This window comes from Haliotis rufescens, unplaced genomic scaffold (genome assembly GCF_023055435.1).
Source record: "Haliotis rufescens isolate VD_foot unplaced genomic scaffold, xgHalRufe1.0.p SCAF_49, whole genome shotgun sequence".
NCBI lineage: Eukaryota > Metazoa > Mollusca > Gastropoda > Lepetellida > Haliotidae > Haliotis > Haliotis rufescens.
Genome location: NW_025964212.1, coordinates 2,932,710 through 2,960,296, shown reverse-complemented (window position 1 = coordinate 2,960,296; position 27,587 = coordinate 2,932,710). Strand labels below are relative to the sequence as shown.

At 39.1% G+C, this 27,587-nt stretch overlaps 1 protein-coding gene across 8 annotated transcripts in view; it reads left to right on the top strand.

Annotated features, from left to right (window-relative positions):
• LOC124122853 (DENN domain-containing protein 5B-like) overlaps window positions 1-27,587 on the top strand; it is a 46,375-nt gene that overhangs the window by 4,120 nt on the left and 14,668 nt on the right. For 2 of the 8 annotated variants that reach the window (XM_046486025.2, XM_046486024.2), the window contains exons 2-12: window positions 8,315-8,424; window positions 11,672-12,209; window positions 13,469-13,594; window positions 14,223-14,407; window positions 15,609-16,398; window positions 16,947-17,097; window positions 17,328-17,418; window positions 18,832-18,867; window positions 21,188-21,313; window positions 22,298-22,450; window positions 22,834-22,930. In XM_046486025.2, coding sequence (XP_046341981.1) covers window positions 8,315-8,424; window positions 11,672-12,209; window positions 13,469-13,594; window positions 14,223-14,407; window positions 15,609-16,398; window positions 16,947-17,097; window positions 17,328-17,418; window positions 18,832-18,867; window positions 21,188-21,313; window positions 22,298-22,450; window positions 22,834-22,930 — 2,403 coding nt within the window. Of the gene's footprint in view, window positions 1-8,314; window positions 8,425-11,671; window positions 12,210-13,468; window positions 13,595-14,222; window positions 14,408-15,608; window positions 16,399-16,946; window positions 17,098-17,327; window positions 17,419-18,056; window positions 18,066-18,831; window positions 18,868-21,187; window positions 21,314-22,297; window positions 22,451-22,833; window positions 22,931-23,692; window positions 23,780-27,587 lie in introns of all 8 variants that reach the window. The other 6 variants (XM_046486020.2, XM_046486018.2, XM_046486021.2 and 3 more) reach the window with 6 other exon arrangements.

Genomic DNA, 27,587 nt, shown 5'->3' with positions numbered 1-27,587 from the left:
CTGTGTTGAGACAAGTGTTAAAATGCTTGGTGTTTGTCCTCTTCGCACCTGTTAACGCGTCCACAGACAGCTTAACGTGTTGTGCTAACATTGTCTTCATAGCTAATGACAAGAACACATATATCCCTGTGATGTCCAGGAGCCATTGTGCTGGTCAGACAACTGACCGGGATGTATTTCATGCTGCGCACGTAAGATAGGATGGATAGTTCTTGTTTAGTTGTTTCCAGTGTGAAGGTCACATCATTTACAATATGTCCGGTGTCATCATAGAAAAGAAAAATCAACACTCAAAACAAAGTGAGTTATCATATATTGCAGTGATGTATGAGAACTTTGTTCTCAAGCATGACCACAGAGTGTTCCATCAATTTACAATGGCCTTGTTGAATATACTCTTAGAGATAAGTCATCTAGGCCAGGGATATGGTGTATGGATAGTCGGTTTGTTTAGTGTTCAGCTGTGTAATCTTATGTGTACAGAGACGGTGTTTGTGAGTGACCCTCACCATTCTCCTTCTGTTGCTTGTTTTTACACAATGAGCAGCTCAAGATTTATGATTGTACTTATACTTAGATATATAGTCCATGTGTACGAGATATACTGTACCACTAATAGTATACATGGTATAGACAGAGGGGCTTTGTGTTGATGTGTACACACTTGGTCAGTTGCTATGTTGGTCATATTGAAGTTTACAACATGTACAGTTTTCTATTATCATAAGAAAATATTACTAGTAAATGAGTTTGATGTTACTCCGTTTTAAGCAATATTCCAACAATATCAAGGCAGGGGTCACCAGAAATGGACTTCACAAACTGCACCCATGTCTGGAATCGAACCTGAGTCTTCGGCGTGACGATCGAACGCTTTAACCACTAGGCTACCTGACTGCCCCTATTTCTACTAATGTTGGATTTATTTCATTTATCCCAGAGCTTTAGATTGCCAAGGGTGTCCGGTCACTGTCTCACTGAAAAATACAAGTGACCAATTTTGAGCAATATGCATGATATCATATGGTTCTCTGTCTCTATCCTTTTTACTGGCATTGGAAAACTTGACCTATGCAAAAAATAAGTATTCGCATTAATCTGGAGTTCTGTTTAACAAATGTACCTACAGATACAGGGTTATACCTGGTCACTTATAAGTCCAAGACTGCTAGTGAAAACATGGAAGCACCAGTTATAAAACCACTAGTCCGGATTGAGCTGTAGGCTTGTTGTATTATGCTCATGGTGTCTATCCCTGCAAATATTGTGCTTGCTTCAGCATTCTCATGTGGTTGATCTACAGTGATTTAGTTTCATTGTATGTTATACCTTGCAAATTTAATTACACAAGATATTTTCATTGATTATAATGATGATGACACTGGGAACGAGAAAAGTTAAGTATTTCCGTCCATGACTTCACCTATGAGAATCCTCTTTCACTGAGTATTCAGCATGACAGCATTATGAATATCCACTATTTATATAATTATCAGGTAGGACTGGGTGGAACACACAGAAACACAGATAATAATTAGATGGCCAGGATATTAGGCTTAGTGCAGTCAGCATGGGGCTGGGTTCCTATCTGATTGCAATCAGGAGGTTAACTGTCTTATCGTCATGATCATAGATAAAAAGAAGGAATCGTTACCATGGTTACCAACCATAGATGAAGATTTATTTCTCTTACCATGCTTACTGCTGTGATTGTATTTCTGTTCATTTCAGTCAGCGAGGTAATGAGTGCCACTAAGTAGGAGGCTTGCCAAGTCTGTGGCATGGGCTTGTGTTCTGTACACATCTGTTTAGACTTGCACAAGTCTCTAAGGCAATAATTATTAACTCAATTATTCAGTTTCAATCATAATTTCAAGATTGTATTAATAATAAGAATATGTTATCCCTATAACATGTATAAAAGACTGGCTGTATGTAGACTTGCCTATTTTAAAGATAGAATTACTATATATTCTTGGATTTTTTATTCAGTACATCCTTAGAGCAAGGCTAACATCTGTTGTACTTTAGAGTAGACCACATCTATGATGTCTATTGGCAGTAGAGGCATGATGGACATTTACCATGTTTACCACATAATTACCACTCTATGCCAGTGCCGAGCCCAATAACTTATCAGATCATGGCATCAGCGTGATCAGTTTTAGCTTAATAAGGCCATGATGACCATGACAGCTAGGCTAATGCCATTCTCTATCTCTGAATGCTTTGGTGTATGGTATTTGTTTGTGTGTGGTTTAACGCCGCACTCAGCAATATTCAAGCTATATGACCATGATGACGGCGGTCTGTAAATAATCGAGTCTGGATCAGACAATCCAGTGATTGATATCATGAGTATCGATCCATGCAATTGGGATACGATGACATGCATCAACCAAGTCAGCGAGTCTGACCACCCGATCCTGTTAGGTGCCTCTTACGACAAGCATAGTTGCCTTTTACGGCAAGCATGGGTTCCTGAAGACCTATTCTACCTCGGATCTTCATGGGTCTGGTGTATGGCATGTCAGTATTGAATAACATTGAGAAGAATAGACTGTAAATGTCAAATATACTATGAATAATGAAAAAATGTTACATATATATTGTTACATACAATGGGGAAGTTGGCAAAATATGATACAGTGCCAGGGATAATTCTAGGGTGGGGCCTTGTGCTTTAAGTCCCTAAATTTAATAAAAGGCCCACATTTTCAAATACTAAGTGTCATTTTAACATTGCGTTATATGGGGTGTACCTCTGGAATTTTCACATAAAGGGCCCATGTAAAAACATTTCTTGAGTGAACCCTGCAGTGCTAAAACCAATCCCCCCTCCCTCATAAAAAAAATTACCAGTCCCTTAGCTGTATTTCTCAACCTTGGAATCATCAGAAGTGAATTATGACTTGGTGCTGACATGTACTATTGACAATACTGTAGAGTGACAGCTAATGTGAAAAACAATACAAACAGCCGGGCTGTACCAGACACAAGGATGGACTACACGTGTACATGACTCTGTAGTTACCATGATCACAAGACATGCTGGAAGGGATCATGTGCTGATTCTTCCTTAGGAAAAGAATCCAATCTGAGCACTGATTCAAATCTAAATCATTAATGGTCTGGTAAATTGGGGATAAGTAATCATCAGGGGGCCGGTGTTAATTGGAAAGGGGAGCTTAGTGTTAATACAATGATCAAAGTAGATAAGCAGGCTGTTTGAAACTGTAAGCCATGATGATCTAATTGTAAGGAGAAACGCCAAGACAGCCAGGCATCTGTGAGGATGATTAACATGATTAAGCAGTAAACATAGTGGAGCCTGCTGTTGCCTCTCAGCACGACATAGACAGTTACTGTAGCTAGAGCAGTGTCTGTCAGTGTCTGCTGAGACACCCGTCGAGTCACTGGTTACTCCACACTAATAGTAGGAATACATGATTCTCTGTTTACAGAGCTCCAGCTGTGTACCTGCGTAAAATACGCATCAGAAATGCAGAAATAGGCAGTAAAATAAAATCCATTAAAACGAACATTACAGATACGCTACAATAATAAAACTTGTGCGTATCATCAAAATATTGTGAAGTAACCCTGCGTATTCGATTAGCAAATCTGCAACTTATTTTGAAATTATAAACGGGCATTCCGTCACTCTTGCCAAACTCCACGATGTCAGTTACATCATGATCATTTGCCATCACACTTTCTTGTTGAAGTATCGTGGTATTTTTGAGTCCTATAAAGCTCTGGAACCCACATGACACCAGTTTGCAGGGACTAGATGAATAGTGTTTTTAAATAATTAACTTAAATACCCACATGTGTAAAAGCTAGTGGGTAACAGAAATTTGAATACCCAGATAGAATTACTGATACCCAATGATTTTAAAATGACAAAAGCTTATCTGGAGCTGTGGTTTAGTTGTCCTGTTCTTGTCACTAGATGTGAGATACTGAAACAAACTACTTGTCAGTATTGATTATGAAACTGTATTTGTTTAGCTATATAATGTATAATATCCCTGGTAGATAAGAATAGGTTCCCAGTTTCCTATCCTTGTTATAAGACTACAAAGCATCCTATAGGATCGGGTGGTTGGACTCTGTGACTTGGTTGATTGAGTGTTGTCATGCCTCAACATTGTACATAACATCAATCATTGGTTTGTGTGGTCTTACATGATTATTTACAGGCTGCCTAGATGTGGATGGAATATTGCTGACTGCTGCTTAATGCAAAAAACAAAGAAAGAGCGCATGAATTTACTTGTTGTACATGATGAAAGTAATGGATTCCTTGTCATAAACCGGGTCATGCTTATGCTTGTTGTGTTAAAAGTAAACATTTTGTCTCTAGATCATGTAGATAGTCTCGATTCAAATACTATAGCATGAAACGATAGTCAACTATCCCCTTATTAATTTCTAACATGGACATGAATAATATTGTTTGATATATTTAATCTTAATTGATGGGTTTGGGGCAGTCGGGTAGCCTAGTGGTAAAAGCGTTCGCTCGTCACTCCGAAGACCCGGGTTTGATTCCCGACATGGGTACAATGTGTGAAGCCTATTTCTGGTGTCCCGTGATATTGCTGGAATATTGCTAAAAGCGGCGTTAAACCATATTCACTCACTCACTATTTGATGGGTTTAAAAGAATAAGCATAAGCTCAACTTTCTAATGTCTGGGACCATTATTACTGTTGTAGAAAGTCTCTGGGCTAGAGTTCATACTAGGCTGTATCATTGTGCCTTTCACTATGTTCACAGTCTTAGTTTTCAGAAAGAACATGTTATTAATTTTATTATTTAATTTTCGAAAGGAGCATATTCATTAAGATTACTGATGGGCCTTATCATGCTAATGGGGTATATTACCTTGAGTCATTGAAGAATGTGTTGATGAAATGAAGGAAAAGTTCAAAATCATAAACCTAGCACTATTTGCAGTGGTGTGTCCATATAAAAGGTAATTTGGTCATAAGGTATGTTTGATGATTATGATCATGATGATGAGAAACAGAAGAAACATGTTTGAAAATAAAATAAGAGTCTATGCTCAGTGATGCAAAATCAACTAGGGATGTAAAATCAATTCATTATTCAGAGAAGGCTGCTGAAAACTTTATCTGTAGATAGATTCAAGTCAGACATGAGACACGTCGCATCTGTATTTACAATCCCAAATGGAAACAAATATGTCATTGATGACACATCAGATTCTTGGAATGGACCACATGTTTGCAGCCATGTCTACAATGAACACTGGAATCAACATGTCCAAGTAGCTTGAAAAAGTGAGACATTTACTACAGAAAGCGAGTGATTGTCTGTCCTCCAGCTTGGTCCTTTGTCATGGTCATGTGACTTCCTACTGTGGCCCGACAGGACACCAGGCTTCCTGAGCTGTGATAACCCCACCACCTCTGGTCCCCTCACCACCACCCCTGGTGCCCCCTGCCTCTCTCAGCTGCAACTCACAGCGTTATCTGCAGCCAGCAGGAAGGTGCCTGCTGTACTGTGATCAGAAGATATGGATGAACATGGAATAGTTCCATGTTCAGGATGACATGTGAGAAGTTTACTGACGCTAGCAGCTTTGTAATGCATATCACTGTTACATTGACAAATTAGGGTTAAAAATTAACCTATTTTACACAAGTCCGTAAAAATTATATCTTACAATATTCCTACAGAGCTGCTATCTACATAATCATGTTAATGGTAGAACTCGTTTTGTTGACATTGACCTGAGCCACCCAAATTCCTGACTAGAATTTATTGATATTGGTAGAATTATTGCAATAAGATAAGTTGACTTGAGGCTTGAAATTAGCATTGGTTGCATAACTTTTTCATGCCAAGGATATAAGATGATAAATATTGTCAATCCTTAGTAACTGCCTGACAGTAATAAACATGATATATGACAACTTGTTTATGATGGTAGCTGTAAATGATTACTGTACAGACTTCATTAACATACCAAGTTCATGGAGGGGTTAACATGGTTAAGCACATTGCTGTATTAATCATGTTAATGAGAATTGTGCATGTTAAGTGAGTCAATAAACATGATAATGTGTACTTGGATTCTGGAGTTAACATATTCACCATATTAACTGCTCTGGTGCATAAACAATATTGTCATGAATTAGTTGGACAGTATTTTCAACTGGTCAAATATGTGGCACTGGATTGAAAATGTCAATTTTATTGGTTACTTTTTAAGTTAGACAGAAGTTTATAAATGATATTCATGATATACTTGATATATGCAGTGTTTCAGATTGGTCAAGCACAGTGACTGATCTGCATATTGTTACACAAAATTACCAAATGGTATTTTTTACAATTTTAGTGTAAAATGGTTAGAAGAATGTCATCAAAATTTGTAAAAATCATACAATTGTCCTATTGACATTTGTCTCCAGCAAAATCACTGTATCCATGGTATCCGGCATTCCTGTCTTTGAAACAATGGCCGAGAAAAAGGTTTTGCATACTATCAAACTTCAGCCTGATCAGCTGGTGGTATTTTGACACTTCCCACTAAACACTCTGCTTCCATCTCTTGTAGCAGGATGTGTAGGAGATAAGGCCTCATGTGTTACTATCAACAGTGTACGTTCTAGTTAACTTCACACACATGCTGCACACACAATGTACACAGACAACTCCAGCTGACAGAGAGGAAGGGTACATGTGTGTATCATGTCAGTACATACATGGAACAGCTGCGTAAACATACTGTACATGCTCTGTATACCTGGGCAGTCATACCGGGACCGTTAGTGGGCTACTATCATGTTCTGCTTAGCCAGGTAGAACACAGCTAGTGCAATATACACAGATGTATTTGCATGAACATCATATAATATACAACAATGGTGAACAACAATAGACTTCCCAGGGACCGAGCATGTTCCTAGGAAGGCGAGGACAAGTTCAACTCTGTCATGTCTGTAGACACTTCTTCTGGACCGATGTTTATACTGACTAACGATTATACCTGGTATACCATGGGTTTGAATAAGCTGAGCAATCACCAGAGAGTCGAAGTGTGTGGACCAACCATATTAGGGATTAACATTAATTTGAATGTTACTGTACAGCTGTATGCTCACCATTGTTGTATATATTGCTTAGCTAAATGAGGGGCGGTCGGGTAGCCTAGTGGTTAAAGCGTTTGCTTGTCACACCGCAGACCCGGGTTCGATTCCCGACATGGGTACAATGTGTGAACCCCATTTCAGGTGTCCCACGCCATGATTTTCCTGAAAAATTGCTAAAAGCAGCGTAAAACCACTCACTCATTCTGTTAGCTAAATGATGTTCATGTAAAAACAGCTGTGTAGGTTGTACTCATGGTTTCTTGTTCTACCAGACTAAACAAACCCCTTCAGTCAGAACATGACATTACTGTATACTGTCATATGAGAAATTAAAATGAAGATACCATCAGGGTGGCTTTGCTCATTGAATCCATAGTCATTCTTTTCCCATCCTGCCAAGGGTACTGATAGCATGGCACATGTCATAAGCAGTTAATGGTGCACTACAATATGCTGTTGTGTGCCTATAGGCATGATCATGATGATAGGGCATGTAGGGTACACGACAATTTGTGCAAAAGGGTGGGTTAGTATGTTGTCTGTCTTGCAGATTTTCTACATGAGTTAATTGTCAACAAAATTCTAGACAAATTTTAAACATTAGGTAACACTAATCAGTTCTCGTTATCATGATAATGAGAATGGAATAATTATAATTAATTATAGCTATAGTCTTCCTTGATAACCCTTATAGTGCTTATTGATCAACCATTGTCATCACTTTGTGGAAAAGTTTAGGGATGGCCATCATAGATAAAAAAAAATGACTGAATCTAGGTCATTTGTCCCTCTTCATATTGTTCAGTGTACATACACCCAGTGCCTATCAACCATGGTAACAGCAGAGTAGTGTTCAGACAAGTAACAGTTGAGTTAATTATAATGATGGGGAATACACTGATACATCAAAATTAGAAATGCACAACCTTGAGCATGTTGAGAATTCAGGGCATACATGAACATGATGAAAACAATGATGGTCTTGTTTATTGTTAACCGTAACAAGGCACGGTCTGTCCCAAATGGATTTTTTTAAATGGTCGATGGGCCCAAACAGGAGATTTAGCTTCTCTAGTCAGAGCACTGCAGGAGTTATAGAGAGGAATGAATGCTTAGCTCAATGTCTAATTATCATGATGATATATATTTTAATGATTTAATGCAAATGGTATGTTCCTTTCCAGGAGATAACTTGCACTGTCCACCACTAGAACGTCCATACAAGTCCAAGGTCCTTGCTCACTACCCTGAAAACGTACAATGGAACCTGTTCGACAAGGATGCTGTTGGCATGGTAAGTGTTGCTCTCTGACCTAAAGGAGCCTCCTGAGGCCCATTCCACAGAGGGATCTTAGCTCTAAAGGGTCGTAACTTCCATAGTTTAACCATGTTAACATAGACGGATGACAATTATAACACTAAGATGACCTTGTGGAACAGGGCCTGGGTGTTGTTTGTTTCAGGAGAGTTTGAGAGTAGTTGTGTTTGTGGTCCAAATTATTATGTGTACACTAGGGCTGCACGGTATTACCGGTATACCGGTATACCGCAATATGAAAATGAAACAATTACGTATCGCGATACGTTTGTGATGTACCGGTATATTGACAATGATTTTGTGTTTTCAAATTGAACTTGCTTATGATTAATTATTATTACTCATTCAACACCGTAGGCCCGTAATACCGGCCAAGAAGCATTCCCAGACACCATAGGCCGGTATAGGCCCTACCGGCCAAGCCGTAGTCACGTCAAAATAGTATATAATTTTTTAAACCTACCAGTCATATCTTTCATTTACTAAATCTATCACATTTCACAATGTCTGAAATACGTATTCAATTTCAAATGATCATTTTTTATCAATAGATTAAGAAATTATTCACTATTTCCCGTAATGTTATTTAAAATAAAAATCTCAGACACGCACTTCGAAAACGGGTCCACATCGAACATGTCAAAGAGCAAAATAAAGACGTTTCAAGCAAAGCTTTGAATATAGTATACAAAGTTATAGATACAATCAACAAAAATATATCTAAAAGTTGTCAAACTTACTGCCAAGTTATTATTTCCATCTTTTCGTGCGATCGCTTGTAATGTAAATCAAATGACATCGGCTTTCGTCGCCTAAATTCTCGGCTCGGACACGATGTTTAATGCCAAAATTATGCATGAAAAAACTTTGTCACAGCTCGTAACCTAGCATGATACATCAACAAAGCACCATATTTTTAATATAAATTGCGATTTCCTGCTTAAGATGTTCAGAATGGCAGGATAAACAAAAAGATTTCGTCAAAATCTAAAATTCATAACACAACTGTAATTTGATTGACTGCCTTAGATCACGTGCTCAAATTTGACCAATCACAAACCTTGTAGCAGATTTTGGCGCGAAAGCGTCATTAGAAACCAATTTTTATCCAATAAAATCGATTGTTATAACTACGAAAAACTCCAGGTGATGTTACGAGCGTGAAGATGAAAGAATAAGCTTTCTAGCGATGTGTCATATGCCAGTCTTCGACGAACGTGTTATTCATACGAAGCCTCGAAAACAGTGGTATTTCTTCATGTTACTGAGCGGACAGGCGCTGTTATCGGGAAATGGGTGATGACAGATACTATTGATAATTCTTTTTCAAAAGCTTTTTCAATAACGTAAACAATAAAAATAAAAAGGAAATAGGTAAGTGCATTTTATGAAATCGTATATTTGCCGAAAATCGTCAAATTTTCGCTTCCTTGGTCCTTAATCTGGACGTTGTGACTGAACATAATTAAGTTGTAAATTAATTATTTAAATAATGTGATAAACAATACTTTCATATTTATAAACAATAGGATCAGACCTTTCAAATGGTGTATAATATAGAGTTGCAAAGATGTTTTACAAGCAGATATTTTCTTTGATAAATGTTGGTTTCATCTATCACACAGGAATCTCTGGTTACTGGGTGTCACAGCAGTAAACGCTTCTGGTTGACTGGTGTTGAAAGAGTTAAAACAACTAATATTGTCCATCTTTTTACCTGCGATGTCATTGTGATGAAACTGCACGAACAGCTCTTTGATAAACAATTACAAACTTACGTTACCACAAACACTGGACCCATATTATACATAAATACCTCTAACATTTCTTCCTGAACCTATGAGCTAAACGCACCCATGAAGTCACTGAGTCTGGAGAATTGATATCACTAATATTTACTGCATGTTGGACTTTACCATTATGGTGCCTTAAACAGCTATTCTTGAGTCGAATAGCACAGCCAGTCAGACACAATATACAATTGTCTGTTTTGTCTGATGGTTCTGGTTTTTCCCTTTTTTTTCCTTTGAATAAAGCTAAACTTTGTATGATTGTACTGTGATTCAATGTGGAGGTAAAAGAATCTTAAACAGTGGACAGAACTCAATAAGTTTTCTTCCACAATATATTGCAGTACGTATTGCAATACAGAGGAATGTATCGCAATATATCGCAATACGAAATTTGGGGCAATACACAGCCCTAGTGTACACATCAGTAGAAACTAGGGCTGGGACGAGTCCAAATTGACTACCCGGGTACCCACATCGCTATTACCCGACCCTACCCGGGTACCCGCTACAGGGCTCAAGAGTTTGGTACAAAATGTCCGATTGGAAATAGTTTGAGTGTAGCCCTGGTAAAATGTATTCAAATATATGTATAAAACGATCTGGTCATGCATACACTGAAGTTGACTGAAGTGTTATTTTTATTCAAACCTAAAAGGTCAGAAGCAATGGTGCTTAGGCTGTAAGAAATGCGAACATTAGTGTCTTTTAGTCTAACCATAGGGTTCTAGATATTTTTTTATGATTAAACAATATATCACATAACTAACCACGGGTCCGGGTAGTCCTGTGGGTACCCGGGTCCTACTCAGTACCTACCCGACCCGAGTACCCGAGTTGCCCGCCCCAGCCCTAGTAGAAACTGACAGTAGTCTGGTCCCCATCCAAAATGATTATTGTATCCATGCAACGGTAGGAATTATTAAAGGTTTTACCCTTGTAGATGTTATACAATCATCCCATAAGGACAATATGGACTACTAAATAAATGACTTAATCTTTCTACCTATGCAAAGTTTGTTTTTTGTTTGTTTTTTTGCAAAATCTTGTGCACATAGTGAATGTCATTGTATTTATACCATGTATACTGTATATTCTGATAACAACACTTATTTGTTGAGTGTAGATATCTTTTTTATCCAAGTGGAAAATCTATCTGTATGACTTTCTATGTACAATATAGGCATGATAGATGAACAGTGTTTTGAGAAAGGGGAGTTTATTGAGAATTCCTGAATGGTGCATGACAATGTTGTAAATAGTTCCTTTGAGGAAAAGACAGAGTGCTTAACCTTCCTGGATATGTGCATTATACTTTCAGTTATTTTCCAAAAGAAACAAAAGCCTTATCTTACTTCTGAAACCATGCAAACATGATTTTGTGTATTTGAATATATCTGGTAGGTGGACTTACTTTCTTCTCTTTCATTCAGCTCAGCCTGCCAAAAGGGTTGACGTTCCGTACTCAGAAGGATTCCCGCCACCCTCGCTTCCACACCTTCATCATCACACGGGAAGACGGGTCACGGACATTTGGGGCTACATATGTGTTCTACGAGGAGGTGGGGAACAAACAGATCTGTGCCGCCATGCAGACATTACAGTCCATGTTCCAGGCCGAAACTGGCCCGAGTCAGCACCGCTCCTCCAACTACCCCCCTGTACCCCACGACAGCCCAGTCTTTATGAAGAAGATCATCCCAGCCAGCCGGGAGAAGGTGAAGACATTTGACATGAGTCGGGACAAACTGTATGTGACAAAGTGTATCTGCCTAGTGACACAGATGCCGTATGTTCGTGTGTGTAAGATGTACCTCAAGCAGCTGCACGAGGCTGTGACCCGCCCGACCCAGCCACCCCTGCCCCTGGAGTGTTACGTGTATAACATGCTGTACGACATCCCCCTTCCGCCACCGGGACGCTGCATGAAGCTGTTCGGTGTCTCCGGACCCATCTTTTGTCAACGTCCAGGTGAGATCATACTGACACTTCATATGATTAGAGTGTGGGCCAAGAAATCTTTAGAAATCAGCCATAGAAACTCATCTTCCCAAGGCAAGAGAGTTAACTGACTATAAAAGTCCAGTTTCCACCCTTGCCGAACTAGGTTGGAATTACTGGGCTCATCGTAGCGCCACAAGTGGCTATTACCAGTTATGTCCCTTCCAAGCCTCTCCTATGGACCAATCAGATTCCACCTCTCGTATCACTTGCGTTTGCTTCACACAAAATGGTGGCGCCCAGTCAAAACGATCTGATCGATAATCAAGATCTATATTGTGATAAAACGGGTCTAACTTCAAGAAATGCATCAAATCATGTGAGCACCTTGATTTAAAACATGAAAAGATTTGGAAAATATCTGCTGACAACGAGTTGGCGGTGCACATGCTTTGCAAATCCTGCAATCGACCGAAATCTGCATGACAGTTTACAAACCGGATTTCGATTTTGGTGCGCCAATTTGATTGGACCATGCACAAAGTCGTTAGTTCAGCCAAAATTTAACTCCATAATACCAGCCTAGTTCGGCAAGTGTGGAAACTGGACTTTTATAGTCAGTTAACTCTCTTGCCTCGGGAGATGTAGAAACTAACAGTTTTAGCCCACTAGTCTTATAATGGTAACATATAGGAAAACCGTTAGGAAGAGCAAATTTCTACTAGTCATTAGGATACCTTAACTATTGGGCATTTTGTCAAGGACTATACATGCTATAGGACTAGTGCCAATTTCTAACGCTGATTATGATAATCAGAGGCAACTGTTCATCTTGTTTGACAAATCATCTTGAGAAACAGTTGACGATTGGTCAATTAACCATGCTTATGATCTGCCACAGCTCCCTAGTTGTTGTCATTTTATCATCTAGAATAATCTGATAATATAACGTTGACAAATCTTGTACCAAACCTTTCTCATATAAACCTTGTAAACTGTATTGTCAAAACAAGATCAATCTCTAGAAATCAGGATTGATTAATTGATTTTGGGGACCTCTCTTTCAGGTAGACATCAATATTATTGATCAGTTCTCACCACCCCTAGTTTAGACATGTTAATGTGATGTTATCATGATTATGGAAGTATGATGATAAACATTACATGTTTCTCTGACTTCACAATGTTCACTGAAGAAAAAGTTTGATATTTGAGCTTGATTATAATCAGTGATACTTGTATCTTGTACTAGGTGATGTTTAGATTATGTTGTCTGTGTGTCCTGCCAGGTCTGTCTGAGCTGCCTCTGTTTGACTACTCTCTGTGGAATCTGTTCCACAAGCTGGGGATGGAGAATGTTTTGCAGGTGTTCACCAGTATCCTGCTGGAACACCAAATCTTGCTGTACTCATCAGGTGAGTCTTGGCCATCGGTTACAGTAACCAACACTGGGAGCATTCATCCCATCTCAGACTATTTGTCATCAGTATTCATGACTGTACCGGATATTCAACTTTGTCATGTTTCTAGATGACCCCACCCCTATCATTTCTCTGCTATTTTGTCATCATTAATATCTTCTGATAGTGCTGAGATATATCACATTTTCCACTACACACATTAGGTAGGTGCTGATGGAGAAAATATCACTTTTCATGCTCATTAACCGTGTTCACCATGTCAATTGAAAATCTTATAAATCAAATTCTAATTTAGATTGTTTGTTATGCTCTTCAGAGAGAAGCATCCAACAATCAATAAAAGAGGTCGGGTCATTATTGGCTGGAGGTGCCTTTATTGATTAAGGAAACTGAATTGTAACAATTGTTAGTCATTTAATCATTGCCCATGTATATTTATCGTTATCATTTGCCATTATATTAAATATGATTATCTGAAGATAAAGAATTGGAAACTGAAAATCCTTTTCAGAACAGTGGTTGAAATCAAATTATCTCAAGCAGAAGCAGCCTTGATTTTTGCTTCTGTAAATACCAAATCAGCAGAAGAAGACTTAAGATTATTCTGTTACCTTTATTCCAGATTACCACAAGTTGATGCTTGTTGCGGAGAGCATCAACGCTCTCATCTGCCCCTTCTCCTGGCAACATGTGTACGTTCCTATTCTCCCCGCATCCCTCCAACACTTCCTGGATGCCCCTGTACCATTTATCATGGGCCTGCACCGAGGCCAGGAGGACCGCTCCGATCTCAAGCTGCCCAGTGAGGTGAGTCTACAGTCTCATGGTGGTGTTTGGAATTTGGGGGCACGGATGGCCTTGTCGTCTAAAGCGCCATGTTTCGCTGTGCAGAGTTGCGTCCCTTTGGCACGTCAGAAACCTATGATTGTGGGTTCGAATCCCGGTTCGCCCCGATTCTGTTTCTAGGTTTGTCAGTACCATTCCCGTGCTCGTGGGTTTCACCGAACTGGTAAACGTCTAAGACCTGCATCACTTCGAGATTTCCTCCCACATTAATCTGACACGCCGCGATATAACTGGAATACTGTTAAAAGCGGCGTTAAACCCAACTCACCCACTCACTGTTTTGAATTCATGTTCACGTAATTTGTGAAATCACAGATAGACAGTTTGACTATGTTTCTGATTAAGTATTCGGTATTTATTGTTTACAGAAACGTGTAATGTTACTTGATTTTCTCATTTGAAGAATGTGACATTAGGTTCTGTTTCAAGATGTTGTGTATTTCATTTGAAAATGACATCGTGTATTTTGCCAGCTGTTTCAAATGAACTCCCAGGTATCAAATACCCAGTTACACCAACCAATCTTTGTGACTGTCTATGTTGATCATATGTGATTACCGTAGACGACGTAATAAGCACCCCACTCTAATAAGCGCCCACGGTGATATTTGCTAAGATATTGGCTAGTGAAAAATCCCAATTAGCACCCCTTCCGATTGATCAATGTACACAAGACTTATTTATTCGCGGATAATACACAGTCATGTGTTATGTGCACCCTTAATTATGGGCAATTAAATTCAGGAAAAATATATCTGTCGTACATAAAGATTTCAGGCTGTCAGCATTAATAATGAAATTTATCTTTCAGCTCTCTTTTTTTCACCAAAATAATATTCAAATAAGAGCCCCCTATTTCTAGTTTTGAGAGCGCCCTGGACGCTTATTACGTCGAATACGGTATCTAAAATAGCCCCTTCAAATCATGAGATTAATGGTTCTATGAAAAATAACGGTTCTTGCCGATTGTGTAAGATATTACAGCATCAAGTCACAGGGAACTGAACTCAAAAGCTTTCCTAGCCCTGGTAAAGATAAAATGTCCTTGTAATATTAATCAATGGAAATTTGTACAAGCCCTGATGGAATTTTAACTAGTCCTTGGCTAGCGGGCTAGTGTTAAGTTCTGACCCTGTGTTCAGTGGCTGACGTTGTGTTTTAGGCCAACATGTGTTTTGTCGACATTGACCTGTGTGTGGTGGAGGTGGCTGAAGACCTGCCTGTGTTCCCCCATCGGACAGAGCTGATAGAGGAACTGACCCCAGTGATCCAGGAATACCAGGACAAACTGGGAAGGGAGACTACTACCACCAGCACCAAGAGCTACCCTGGCACCCCACGCAGAGACAACAACAAGGTCCTCTCCCAGACAGCAGAGTCAGGAACTGGGAGCTGGCCCAACTCACCCAAGAAGATGGAGATTCTGCAGCAGAGTGAAGCATGGTTGAAGATTTCCGACCTGGCAAAGAAGACTGGAGTATGGGAGTCCATTGAGGATTTTGCTGAGGAGGGCAAGATGGCTACGAAGGAGAAAGCAAGGGAAGATCCTGATCCTAGTATAATGCCTGCGAATGAGGTTGATGAACTAAAGTTTAACAACTGCATCAGGGAGATCTTCTGTAACAGATTTGTTCACATGTTCATGTCGTATGAGGCATTTGTGATCCAGCCATCACAGGACATGGACTCTTGGCTGAACAGCAGAGAAACCATGCACAACTTTGACAAGGCAGCCTTCCTCAGTGATCAGCCAGAAGCCCATCTCCCGTTCCTCTCTCCCTTCATAGAAACTCAGATGTTCACCACCTTCATTGACAACAAGATCGTGTCTCAGTGGGAGAGCTGCGATGCTTCTCTCACACTGTTTGACGACAGGATTAAGGCGCTGAGGGAGTCTGGGGTGGAGACGAGGACAGACTTCTACAGTGAATGTTCCACAGCTAAGGATACAGGTGAGGGCCAGGCTGTGTGTTCAGTCATACAGTGTTGTTCAATTGGGACAGGAACTGTTTGGGTTCTAAGGGACAGACCATTTTGTCTTTGGGGCCTTAGATTTCTGTTTAAGATTATTTTTCAGTCGTGCTTTAAATACAAATTATTTTCCTCAATTTTCCACACAGGAGGAACAGATTATATTTTTCCAAACAATACAATTTCATGTGTAGACATTCCCAGGACAGTTTAACTGAACGTGATAAAGTGGAATTTTCTTCCTCAAGTCATCATGTTCTTTGGTAGGATTTTTTTTTTAAATAATCCATCCCCATGAACAAAGAAATGGATAAGTTGATGGGCAACATGTACAATTTTAGAATTGACTTTCCATACCATGTCAAGTGTAAGTGGGAATTGAACCCAGGTCTTAGGTGACACAAACAAATCATCGATAGTCCATTCTGTCTTTAAGTTATGGACATGAATGATAATTGGAATGATTTAGCTAATTCATGAGCTAGACTGTTCTTGTACACCCACTAAATCACCATCTTTGATATTGCAGAGGCAAGCATTGAGAAGCGAGCTACGTACATTGATCATGTCGCATCAAAGCCTGCAATGCCATGTAGCCCGTTTGAACCCGTGAAGATCACCACTGGCTTCTTCCCTACACTCAACAAGGACGTTCTCAACACAGAGCCTGTCAGCAATAAGTAAGCAGCTGTTTCATTCATGTCATTAAAGCAGTAAAGCTGTCAGGTGTGCAATGGGATCATATCAGGGATTTATCTAGACCGGCTCGGAGGCCCTTGATCTACACTAAATGATAAAAATTCCCAATTTGACTTTTACATTTCCCAATTCCTCAGAATTTATGAAAATAAGAACATAAGAAAAAACAATTTTGAACAATTTTGGGCTAACTATTTACTTTCTGCTATAGATCCAAGGTGCGAGATAATGCCAAGTGGCGGAGGAAGGATCGGATTCTGCAACATGCAGAACACCTGCAACTCAATTCCGACCAGAGAGAGGTGAGAGGAGATGTCCCTCTTTAGTCTGCTTCAGAAGAGACTGACATAACATACTCAGGCTCTTTCATAGGATAGTTACATTGAGCTCGATCAAAATGTGAACCATGGAAATGACTTGCTATTTTGTAAAAATAATGTGTTAAAATTTTAGCAATATAGTTTATTGAGTATTTGTGAATTGTCTTGCGTGTGGGAGTCAAAAACAGTCAACCTTGGTTATGGTAAAGTCAGATCATGAGGATAGATCAAATTATTGTGGTCTATGTCCCCAGTGGTGTTGAATGTGTTCTTACAATGTATAGTTTGGATATAGTGAATTAATTCTAAAGCTCATGTTGACATTGTTATACTCCAAGTTGACTGTTGTGACTTGTATTTGCTGCAGGATATTGTGAGCATCTTGATGTGCATGCCGTGCTACCACTTGATTGCCCACCCAGTGGGATCTCACTCCAACATGCATGCTTAGACATGACAATGTAGAGGACATCAGTTATCCTAATGACGTCTTGTAGACGAGCTAATGACAAACAGTAATATCAGATGTTATTTGACATGGAATTAGGAATGATTGATGTTCGTTACACCTGCAGATTTGCAATGTCTTAATTTTGTTTTTCTTTTTTTCTTTCCTCTAGAACGACCAAGTAATTAGTTGATGCCTTGTTTGTTGAGTTTCTTTTGTTCGATGTGTTTATGTTGTATTATATACATACATGAAGTTTGTAACATCTGAGTAGACTCAAGTTTGTCGAACTTATCCAGGATCTGTTAGTTGCTTTGGTGGGGAACATTTAGTGGCAATGTTTGGTTTGAGGAATAACTATCTTAATACATTTGTATTTTGTGATTACATATAATTTATAAAGTAACTTGTAAATCCATTATCAATTAACCAGTGTATCACATCTTCATTTTACTATGACAAATACTCTGGATCCATTTGGTACAATAGCTTTGATTCGGGAAGGGAGTTGAGTGTTGTGCCTTTTGAATCAGGGGTTAAAACAATCTATGGTAGCAGATGGGTCTAAGGGTTTTATTATGATATGATGGATGTGTATTACACTGGATAATCGAGAATGCTGGTATCGTAGATCCTCTATTAAACACCAGAACTCGAACAAACGCCAGGCCTTGAATATATGCCAGGTCTTGAATAAATGCCAGGTCTCGATTAAGCTGGGCTTTGATTTAACGTTCTTTTCCACAAAATTCTCCCCATTCTTATCGTAGCCAGTAAACACTTGGGGTAAAGAGTATCTGAAAGAAATATACAATCCGTCTTTAAATATCAAGGAAATATGGAAAATCACATGTTAACACCTTAAACTCAGATAGTACAAACTTGTGCTTGTAATTTAGCATCTTACATTTGACTGAAACTAGCAACTTTGACTTTTGTTTCTAAAGTTTGCCTTGGCTGAAAAACATGCCAAACAGTGGCTAGTGAGTACATCCAGGCTGTCTGTCTGTCCACTTGTCTGACTGTCTGTCTGTCTGTCTCTCTGTCCGTGTGGTCAGACAGTAGACTCGCTTCAGCTTATGCCAAGATAGTCATTTCATTCAGGGGACTGAAATTTGTAGAGCAAAAAACTAATGAACAACAGTTAATACACCATGAGTGAATAAATGTACAATTAAATTAATTAGTAGTCAATAAAGTCAGTTTGGGGTAATCATAGTATGATGTCAACACATCATTTTCAGAAACAAGTTGGGAAACATTTTCAATCCTCTCAGTGGAAAATGCAGTGAATTTTCAAAGTCAACTTCTTGCTGAAAAGCTTGGTCAGGCTGTAAGATTGCTGGTGATTTATTGATGTCAAAGGGATTCTATGTAAGGTGTAACTGGGTTCCCCTGAATGATATTGCTACAGATGACATATGCCAAGTTGCCACTTTGAGTGCACCTTTCTGTTCTGTCTCACCACTGACACTGCTAACAATACTAACTCACGTGTACATCTGTTCCAGTGCAGCAGAGTTAGGCTGTCTCACTAACTCACACATATACACAGCAGTGTAACCTTGAGTCTAGCTACCTGTCTACTGTTATAGGTTGTGTTTAACAAATATTGGTCAGAGGTATGCCTGGCCCCAGCATGGCTTTGTGTGACTTGCTCATGCAAGCCTTAGATGATATGGTTCTAGAGACTGAGAAGGTTCATGTTATATCATTTATAATGAGTAAGTTATGAGATAAGTTGTTGAGGTGACTGTATATCACTGATCACAGGACATTAAGAAAAAGAGGCTTTGATGAATAATTTTAAATTATTTCATTTAATTACTGCAATTTATTTGACTTTGGAAAATAAATATTGGAAAATAAATCCCAATTTTGAAAAAAATAAAAAAAATTCTCGAAATATGCCTGCGAAGGGCATTTTTGATAAAATCCTGGATAAATCCCAGTGTTTAACATGAGAGAGAAGTCAAATGGGTTGCTTAGATTTCTTATGGGCTCCAAGTACAGCAGGAATATTGATGAGTGTGGTGTTAAACAACAAACAAAGAGGTTCCAAGGTGTGGTTGTGAGAATTATCAGATGTGATGTGTGACAGTGTTAGTTTTCAGATGCAGTTGTGGGTTTAGGTTAGGGTGTTAACTTTTGTGTTCATGAGATCAGATTGAGAGAGTTATCAAATAAGTTGTGAATGTTTTGCTGTCTTGCTAGATGGCATTGTAACAGTGAGCAGATGAGAAAGTTTTAGATTGTAGATTGTACCAGGGATCAATTATGGATCAAACATAGATTATTTAGTTTTGCGCTCTGTTTTCTCAGTAAAGTAGGGTGTGTGGTACCTATCTTTTATCATTTGTATGGTGACTGCTATCTCTCAATATTTCATTTCTTCACAAATAGCCATTCTACGTTTCTACTCTATCACCATCATGTCTGTATAAACTATAAACTGAGATAAGGGAGATAATCAACATGCCTTTTTGATGAAGGGAGATAATCAACATTTGTCTTGTATACAGACCACTAAATGGTACCCAAGGCAACGATGGGTAGAGAATGCCAATCTGTAGTGTTTGAGTGTATGGTGACAGCTACTACTTCAGTCAATGTGTATATATTTAAACATGACATGGTGGAAGGTACTACATACTGCAATATTAATGCTTCTAACTAACTAATTTCATATTGAGAGAGTGTTCTGTTTGATTCATTTTACAAAGTAGTTTAAGAGAATCATTTGATATGGAATCATAAAATCCAAGAGAGTCAATACTAAGAGAACTATATTACCAGCGTGAATTTAGTAATGTTTAATTTCATAGTCATCATGTTCCTACATCCTTTGCTAGAACCGTATTGATAATTATCATCTTTCTCTACCAGCTTGAAACCTTTCTAGAGCAGTATCTGTCTCAGTTGCATTCACGTGTGCCTTTCTTCATCAATATCTGTCTAGTATCTTGAAGTATCAACTGATATATCTATGCCTGTTTTTCCTTGTTACATTCAAGTCATGATTTAGTTTGCACAATTTATGTCTATTCTTCTGTATTGGCAGATAACGTACTTCAGTTTTAACTTTCATTTCATCTCTAATTAAGTTGTTATTTTCTTCTTTTTTATCATTTCTTAATGACTCTTTTGATTTGTTTAAACTCTACATCTGAAACCACATGCTATTGTGTGTATAGAATAGATTCAAATAAGTTAAAATCATTTGTAGTTTAATAACTTGACACTTATGTGGTGAAAGTGTGTGCCGTTATTGTCCCCCCTAACCATGAATTACCTCACATGTAGCGCTACATCCAGGAAGCTCGTCTGAAGGCCCTGCGTCAGCCCAAGCTGTCTGACATGTCGGCCCAGGGAATGGTGCAGACCAACTGGAAGTTCGTGGAGACGCTGCTCAAGGAATGTAAGACAAAGGTGAGACAATGAGTACATCTGTCTGACACTGGTGCCTCCTGCCTACCTCATGCAGATCATTCACATGTTTTGTTGGAAAAATATGATTGGATTCTGATACCTAGGCTTCAAATACTGATGAATTTGTTTACATTAAAACATGGATATTACAAACGATATTCCCTCGGAAATGTCTACCGTCTTTGATAAAACAGGACACAATAATTGCAGTATTGACTTTTATGTTTTATGTTTAATGTTATTTTACAGACAAGATTAGGTCATTTAGAGGTAAGATTAACATAAAGGAAGTTTAATAAGATTGAATCATTACTGTTGATTGTGTTGATTTGCCTTTCATTGAGTGTAGCCAATGTCAGTGACACTAATTGACACCGTCAGATTTCTTAGGTCGCTCTACACGTCATTAAGTTAGTGGTATTTAGGGTTGTCAGGGATCAAATATCAGTTCTCTGGATACATTAATTAGCTGTAGATATTTTGTTATATACGTACATTACTTGTGATGATACATGGGAGATAAATCGGTAATTTTGTAACAGTTTCTTGTATCCGTTGGTTCACTCAATCCATGTTCGTTCTACCTGCGTTCTATTGTATTTTACTTTATTTAATTCAAGGTTTGTTATTTGACAGTCCACTATAATCATTATCTTCCATGGTCAAATTTTATATGAAGGCCAAGGAATTGTTTTGGACTCAACACCAGACAACTGGGAAAATCAAGTTATTGGAACTAACATTTTGTAAAACATCTCAACTTCCAGGATACATTTTGCAATCAATTAATCTTGTAAATTTCCAATCAGAATGCCCATCTATTATAGCTGTGACAGTAAATGTAGAGTTAAGTTATAACTTTCCTACTTTCAAAGAACTGATTATAAAAATTGAAAATATAGCAAATAATCAGAGCTCTCCTAGCATACTTTAGAATCATATTGATTGACTTGTCTGTACATCACTGTATCTCTGTATTGCCAGACAAAGAAGATGCTGGTTGAAAAGATGGGTCAGGAGGCAGTGGAGTTGGGGCATGGAGAGTTGAGCATCACAGGGGTGGAGGAGAACACTTTGATAGCCAGTCTGTGTGATCTCCTGGAGAGGATATGGAGTCATGGTCTGCAGACAAAGAAGGTGAGTGACTTAGTCCAAAAATGTGAGCATTTGTATGATCTCGTAGAGAAGATCTACTTTCTTCGTCTGTGAAGGCGAGTGATTTACTCCTATTATTGGAGAATCTTTGATACCCTGTCTGTGTGATCTCCTGGGAAGGATGTGGAGAAATTGTCTGCAGGCGAAGAAGGTGAGTGACTTAGTCCAATAATGTGAGCATTTGTATGATCTCGTAGAGAAGATCTACTGTCTTCGTCTGTGAAGGCAAGTGATTTACTCCTATCATTTGAGAATCTTTGATACCCTGTCTGTATGATCTCCTGGGATACTATAGTATCTTTGGTAGCCAGTCTGTGATTGACTTACACTGAGAGTTGAGCAATATGAACTGTGTTGTGTTGCAGGGGAAATCTGCGCTGTGGTCCCACCTTCTGAGTTTCCAGGAGATTGAGGAGAGCAACGACACAAACCGAGCCATCGACCCCAAGCTATTGACACCAGGTCAGTACACACGATGTGCCCATAACCACAGAGGTTCAGGGACATTCTGCACTTTCACCTGTCACAAAACTGACTCAAGAGTCCCTACCTGGCCCAGCATTGCCACCATGTAGTACACAGGTAGTGCTGAAGGCCACATGCTTTGGGTATAAATACAAAAGTTTGTCCTGTTGGAATGTTAAAAGATGGTAGGTGCCAAAATATGAACAAATCAACACCTTGTTTGAGTACATTGAAACAGAAGAATAGGTTGGAAACTAACTGAAACATATGGACAGTGGTCCTTTGAGAACTGATACATGGAAATCTTGCTAAGTGACTTATCTTGTGTCTGATATGCCAGTAACAGTATAGTGGACTTAACCATTTTGTCAGCGTTTGCGTAATGTTGCAATATATACAATATCTGTGTAGTGGTCTTGGTAAATGCATTGAAGGAAATAGGCTTTCTGAATGAAATGGATGGTAATATTGTCCAGTTGCCTACAAGTCATATTGTGTATACTCGGTATATACCTGAGGATAGTCAGTGTTTGTGAATGGTAAATAATTTAGTATTAGCAACCCTGTGATATAATGCCTGTTTATGCCATGTGTTATGACTTGTATCAGATGTTGCACCGGTCGCTCCATATCACCTGTGTATAATCTGTTGTGGTCAGTAAGTACTACTGTATATGAATCCTGATTGTCACAGTGACTTCTCAACTACAGATTGGCAACTCCTTGCTTAAACCTCACTAATATCTCTCTCCCCAAAAGGTCCCTTGAAAAGACATAGCCTGATAGACATTAGCTCTTTCTTGGATGGGTCCATCAAAATTTTGGGCCGGTCCATATCCTGGAGCAGTGAGTATCTACTGGTGTAATTACCCTCCACCCCTTGGCTAGTGCATGGGGTGACTCCTATATACCACTGCAGTGCAGCACTGTGGGCTGGACCACACACACACAGAGGGGTGGAGGCAGGGGCTAGGTTGGTAGCATGGACAGGTTTCTAAGAAAAGGCTGGTATGAATACTAAATATGGAAGATGCAAGTCTTCGGGATTTGGTTAAAGGTGCAATAACTAAACATCTTGGTACCACGTTCCAGTACTTTCTAATGTGCCTGTTGATCACCGATGCTATATGAGGCTGTATTTTCAGCTGTATGATTCTCTATACCTGTCCTTCCATCCTGGTCCCTGTCTGTCTGTCTGTCTATGTCTGTGTGATGTTCCAGATATAACAGTCTCCTGAGTGCTGGTCAGTTTATTGGTCAGTCTTGTCCTTGCCTTCACTGTACTAACATCATTATGATTTCATCATCACCATCATGACTGTGACACGCAGAATAACTAGTGAACCAGTTCGGAATCCATTATGGGTGGGAAGCATAAAGAAATGGTCCCCTTATGATCATATACCGTATTTGACGTAATAAGCTCCCAGGGCGCTCTCAAAATTAGAAATAGGGTGCTCTTATTAGAATATTATTTTGGTGTAAAAAACAGAGTTGAAAGATAAATTTCGTGGTTTATGCTGACAGCCTGAAATGTTTATATACGACAGATATATTTTTCCTGAATTTAATTGACCATAATTGAGGGTGCATATTACACACGAGTGGGTATCATACACGAATAAACGATAAATAGGTCTTGTGTACATTGATCAATCGGTAGGGGTGCTAATTGGGATTGTTCACTAGCCAATATATTAGCAAATATCGCCGTGGGCGCTTATTAGAGCGGGGTGCTTATTACGTCGAATAAGGTAGTTTTCTCTACTGGGAGGATTGCAAACAGGATATAGTGTAAGTTCAGTATAGTTAAACCATGGACCCCAGGGTGATACAAAGCAGTCTAAGTACCAAGCTAATCGTAACTCTCATACCTTAACGTAGACTTACGACAGCCGTATAAGGCTGTTTTGTCACCTAGGTCAGTCAAAGTAGAGTAATACCTTATGTTGAATTGAGATATTTTCGTATTATTATCTTGACATTGCTCCAGATAATCTGTGTATCTGCATAAAAATATTCACATAAAAATCACCGTAACCCTGTTAATTTCAAGTTGCTTGAGTACAGATATGTATGAATTTAAAAAAACACATATTAATTATAATATAACAACATGTAAACAACACTGTAATTACTTTTACTGCTTGTGCACATGCATTTCCTGAACTGAGCGAAGACAAGAGTCACATATATGTATTCTAAATGACTGCTATGTCTCCATTATTGCAGAGGGGCACGGGTGGCCCAGTCGTCTAAGGCACCGCGATTCGCTGTGCAGAGTTGCGTCCCTTGGGCATGCCAGAAACCTATGATTGTGGGTTCGAATCCTGGTTCGCCCTGATTATGTTTCTAGGTTTGTCAGCACCATACCCGTGCTCGTAAACGTCTGAGACCTGCATCACTTCGGGCTTTCCTCCCACATTAAGCTGACACGCCGTGATATAACTGGAATACTGTTAAAAGCGGCGTTAAACACAACTCACTCACTCACTCACCATTATTGCAACTTACAGATGTATCACTGTTGTAAGCTTATGCAGCACATAATGGCTACCATTAACTGATGCAATGCAGAAGTCACCTGAAACAGTTACTATTTATGCAGAATTATTTTTAAAAACCTTTTCTCATTTGTTAAAAATACCCAATAGACTGGACTCCTATTGGTTTAAAATAAATTGAATACTACAGGAAAATACAAGTACCCAATGATAATCATTACGTGGGAGTTAATTACATGTGACTCAAAAATTATCTGGAGCACTGTCAGGAGCTGAGTGTTTTGTGGATTGTACAATTAGGCAACATCTAAAATGGGAACATCTAATTTGGTGTAAATTGTTAAGGATTCAAAATAGACCACATCCCATGTTACATTCATTCATAAATAGTTATTTGGTATATTAAGACCCATATCTCACAGCAGATGAAATGTACGCAAAAATAACACATCTCCTTTCTCAATATATATACTGTACAAAAGAAAGTTAAGAATATTTTGGGGATATGTTTTTGTTTGGAAGGCTCCGCACACAATTTCATAAAAATATCCCCAACAATATTTGTGATCCCTTACTATTTTTTGTTCAGTATATATCTGTCTGCTGTTATGTATCCAGCATCAAGTGTTCCGTGATGTAGCTGACTCTAATCTCTATCATTGTGTGTGTGTGCCTCACTCCGCCAGATCGGTGAGAAAGCTTGCTAGTCAGTATCTGTCATCTCTCCTGTACAGAAGTGTTTGAACTGTTCACCAGTCCCAGAAGGGTACATTGTCACCAGGATTTGAGTTTATGATCATTCAACCCTAGCTTAGTTCGGACAGTGTTATATCACTGAATAGTGTTTAGAGAAATAGTTGTAGAAAGAGTTCTAGGGCATCTCTAGATTTAGGGCTCACAGGCAGGCGAGGATAGTTTGTACTGTTAGTTTGATAATTCTTAGCCTGGAAGAGAATTGAAATTTTGATGATAGATACTAACTTTTATATGTATTCCATTACTAAGTTTGATGAACATTGTCTCTAAACATGTATGTCAATTTGCCCTTAACAAAATGTTTGTTTTGTACAATAACACCTGTCTAACAAATAACATCTATGTCATTGACCACTGTCAGATGTATGTTGGAGGTCAGATTTATCTGCGTGTGGAATAGTTTTGTGTATCAGACCAAGGAACTATCAATATTCATCACTTTTTGACATGTTTGATAGGCATGTATAGGGCCGAGTGCCCATTAGTGCCCTTATAGTGGATATGAGATTCACCCTGATAATATTACTAGGTATGTCAGCACCTTACTCAAGCGTGTGGGTTTGACTGATGTAATCATTATGCCTACATCACTTCGGACTTTCCTCCCAAATCACACTGACACACTGTGGTATAACTGAAATACTGTTCAAAGCGGACCGCCTCCGTGGTCTAATGGTAGAACGTCCGCCCGGAGAGCGGAAGGTCCGGGGTTCGATCCCCAGCCGCGTCATACCAAAAGATGTTAAAAGATGGTACTTGTTGTTACCCTGTCTGGCGCTCGGCATTAAGGGGCTAAAACAAGGACTGGTCGGCTCGGAGTCAGTATACTGTATCTGAGTTGGGTATACATGTTAAACTGCGGCATGGTATCTCAGTGTGCTAGCACTATAAATCGGCATCAATCCGGACTAGTACAAGCAGCCACACAAACACACACACGTACATGCACGTCGCTATATAAGTGCAATAATCTTGGATGCGACGTTAAACCACATTTCACCTCACCTGTTCAAAGCGGCGTTGAACCCAACTCTCTCTCTCACTAATAGTTATGTGCAACTTCAGTGGATTATGACTTCTTACTGTGAGGTTACAGCTTGATCACTGTGGACTGTACAATCATGAAGTTACAGTCCATGGACACCCATACTCTGTTTATCAGATTTTGAGAGGAGTAATGATATGGTCATGAGGTCCCCTGTATCATGAACATCTAACAAGGTTGACAGTGAAACTCTAATGATTTGGTGACAGCAGATAGGCATGGTTCCCCTCCACTAACATGACTCCCCTGGTGGAAGTGTGTAACATACCTGGCCTGTCTTACCAAGGTTGTCCTCCATGCTGGTGGAAGTCTGTGTCTGTGTGTCCAATGGAGTCTCAGGATTGTGCTC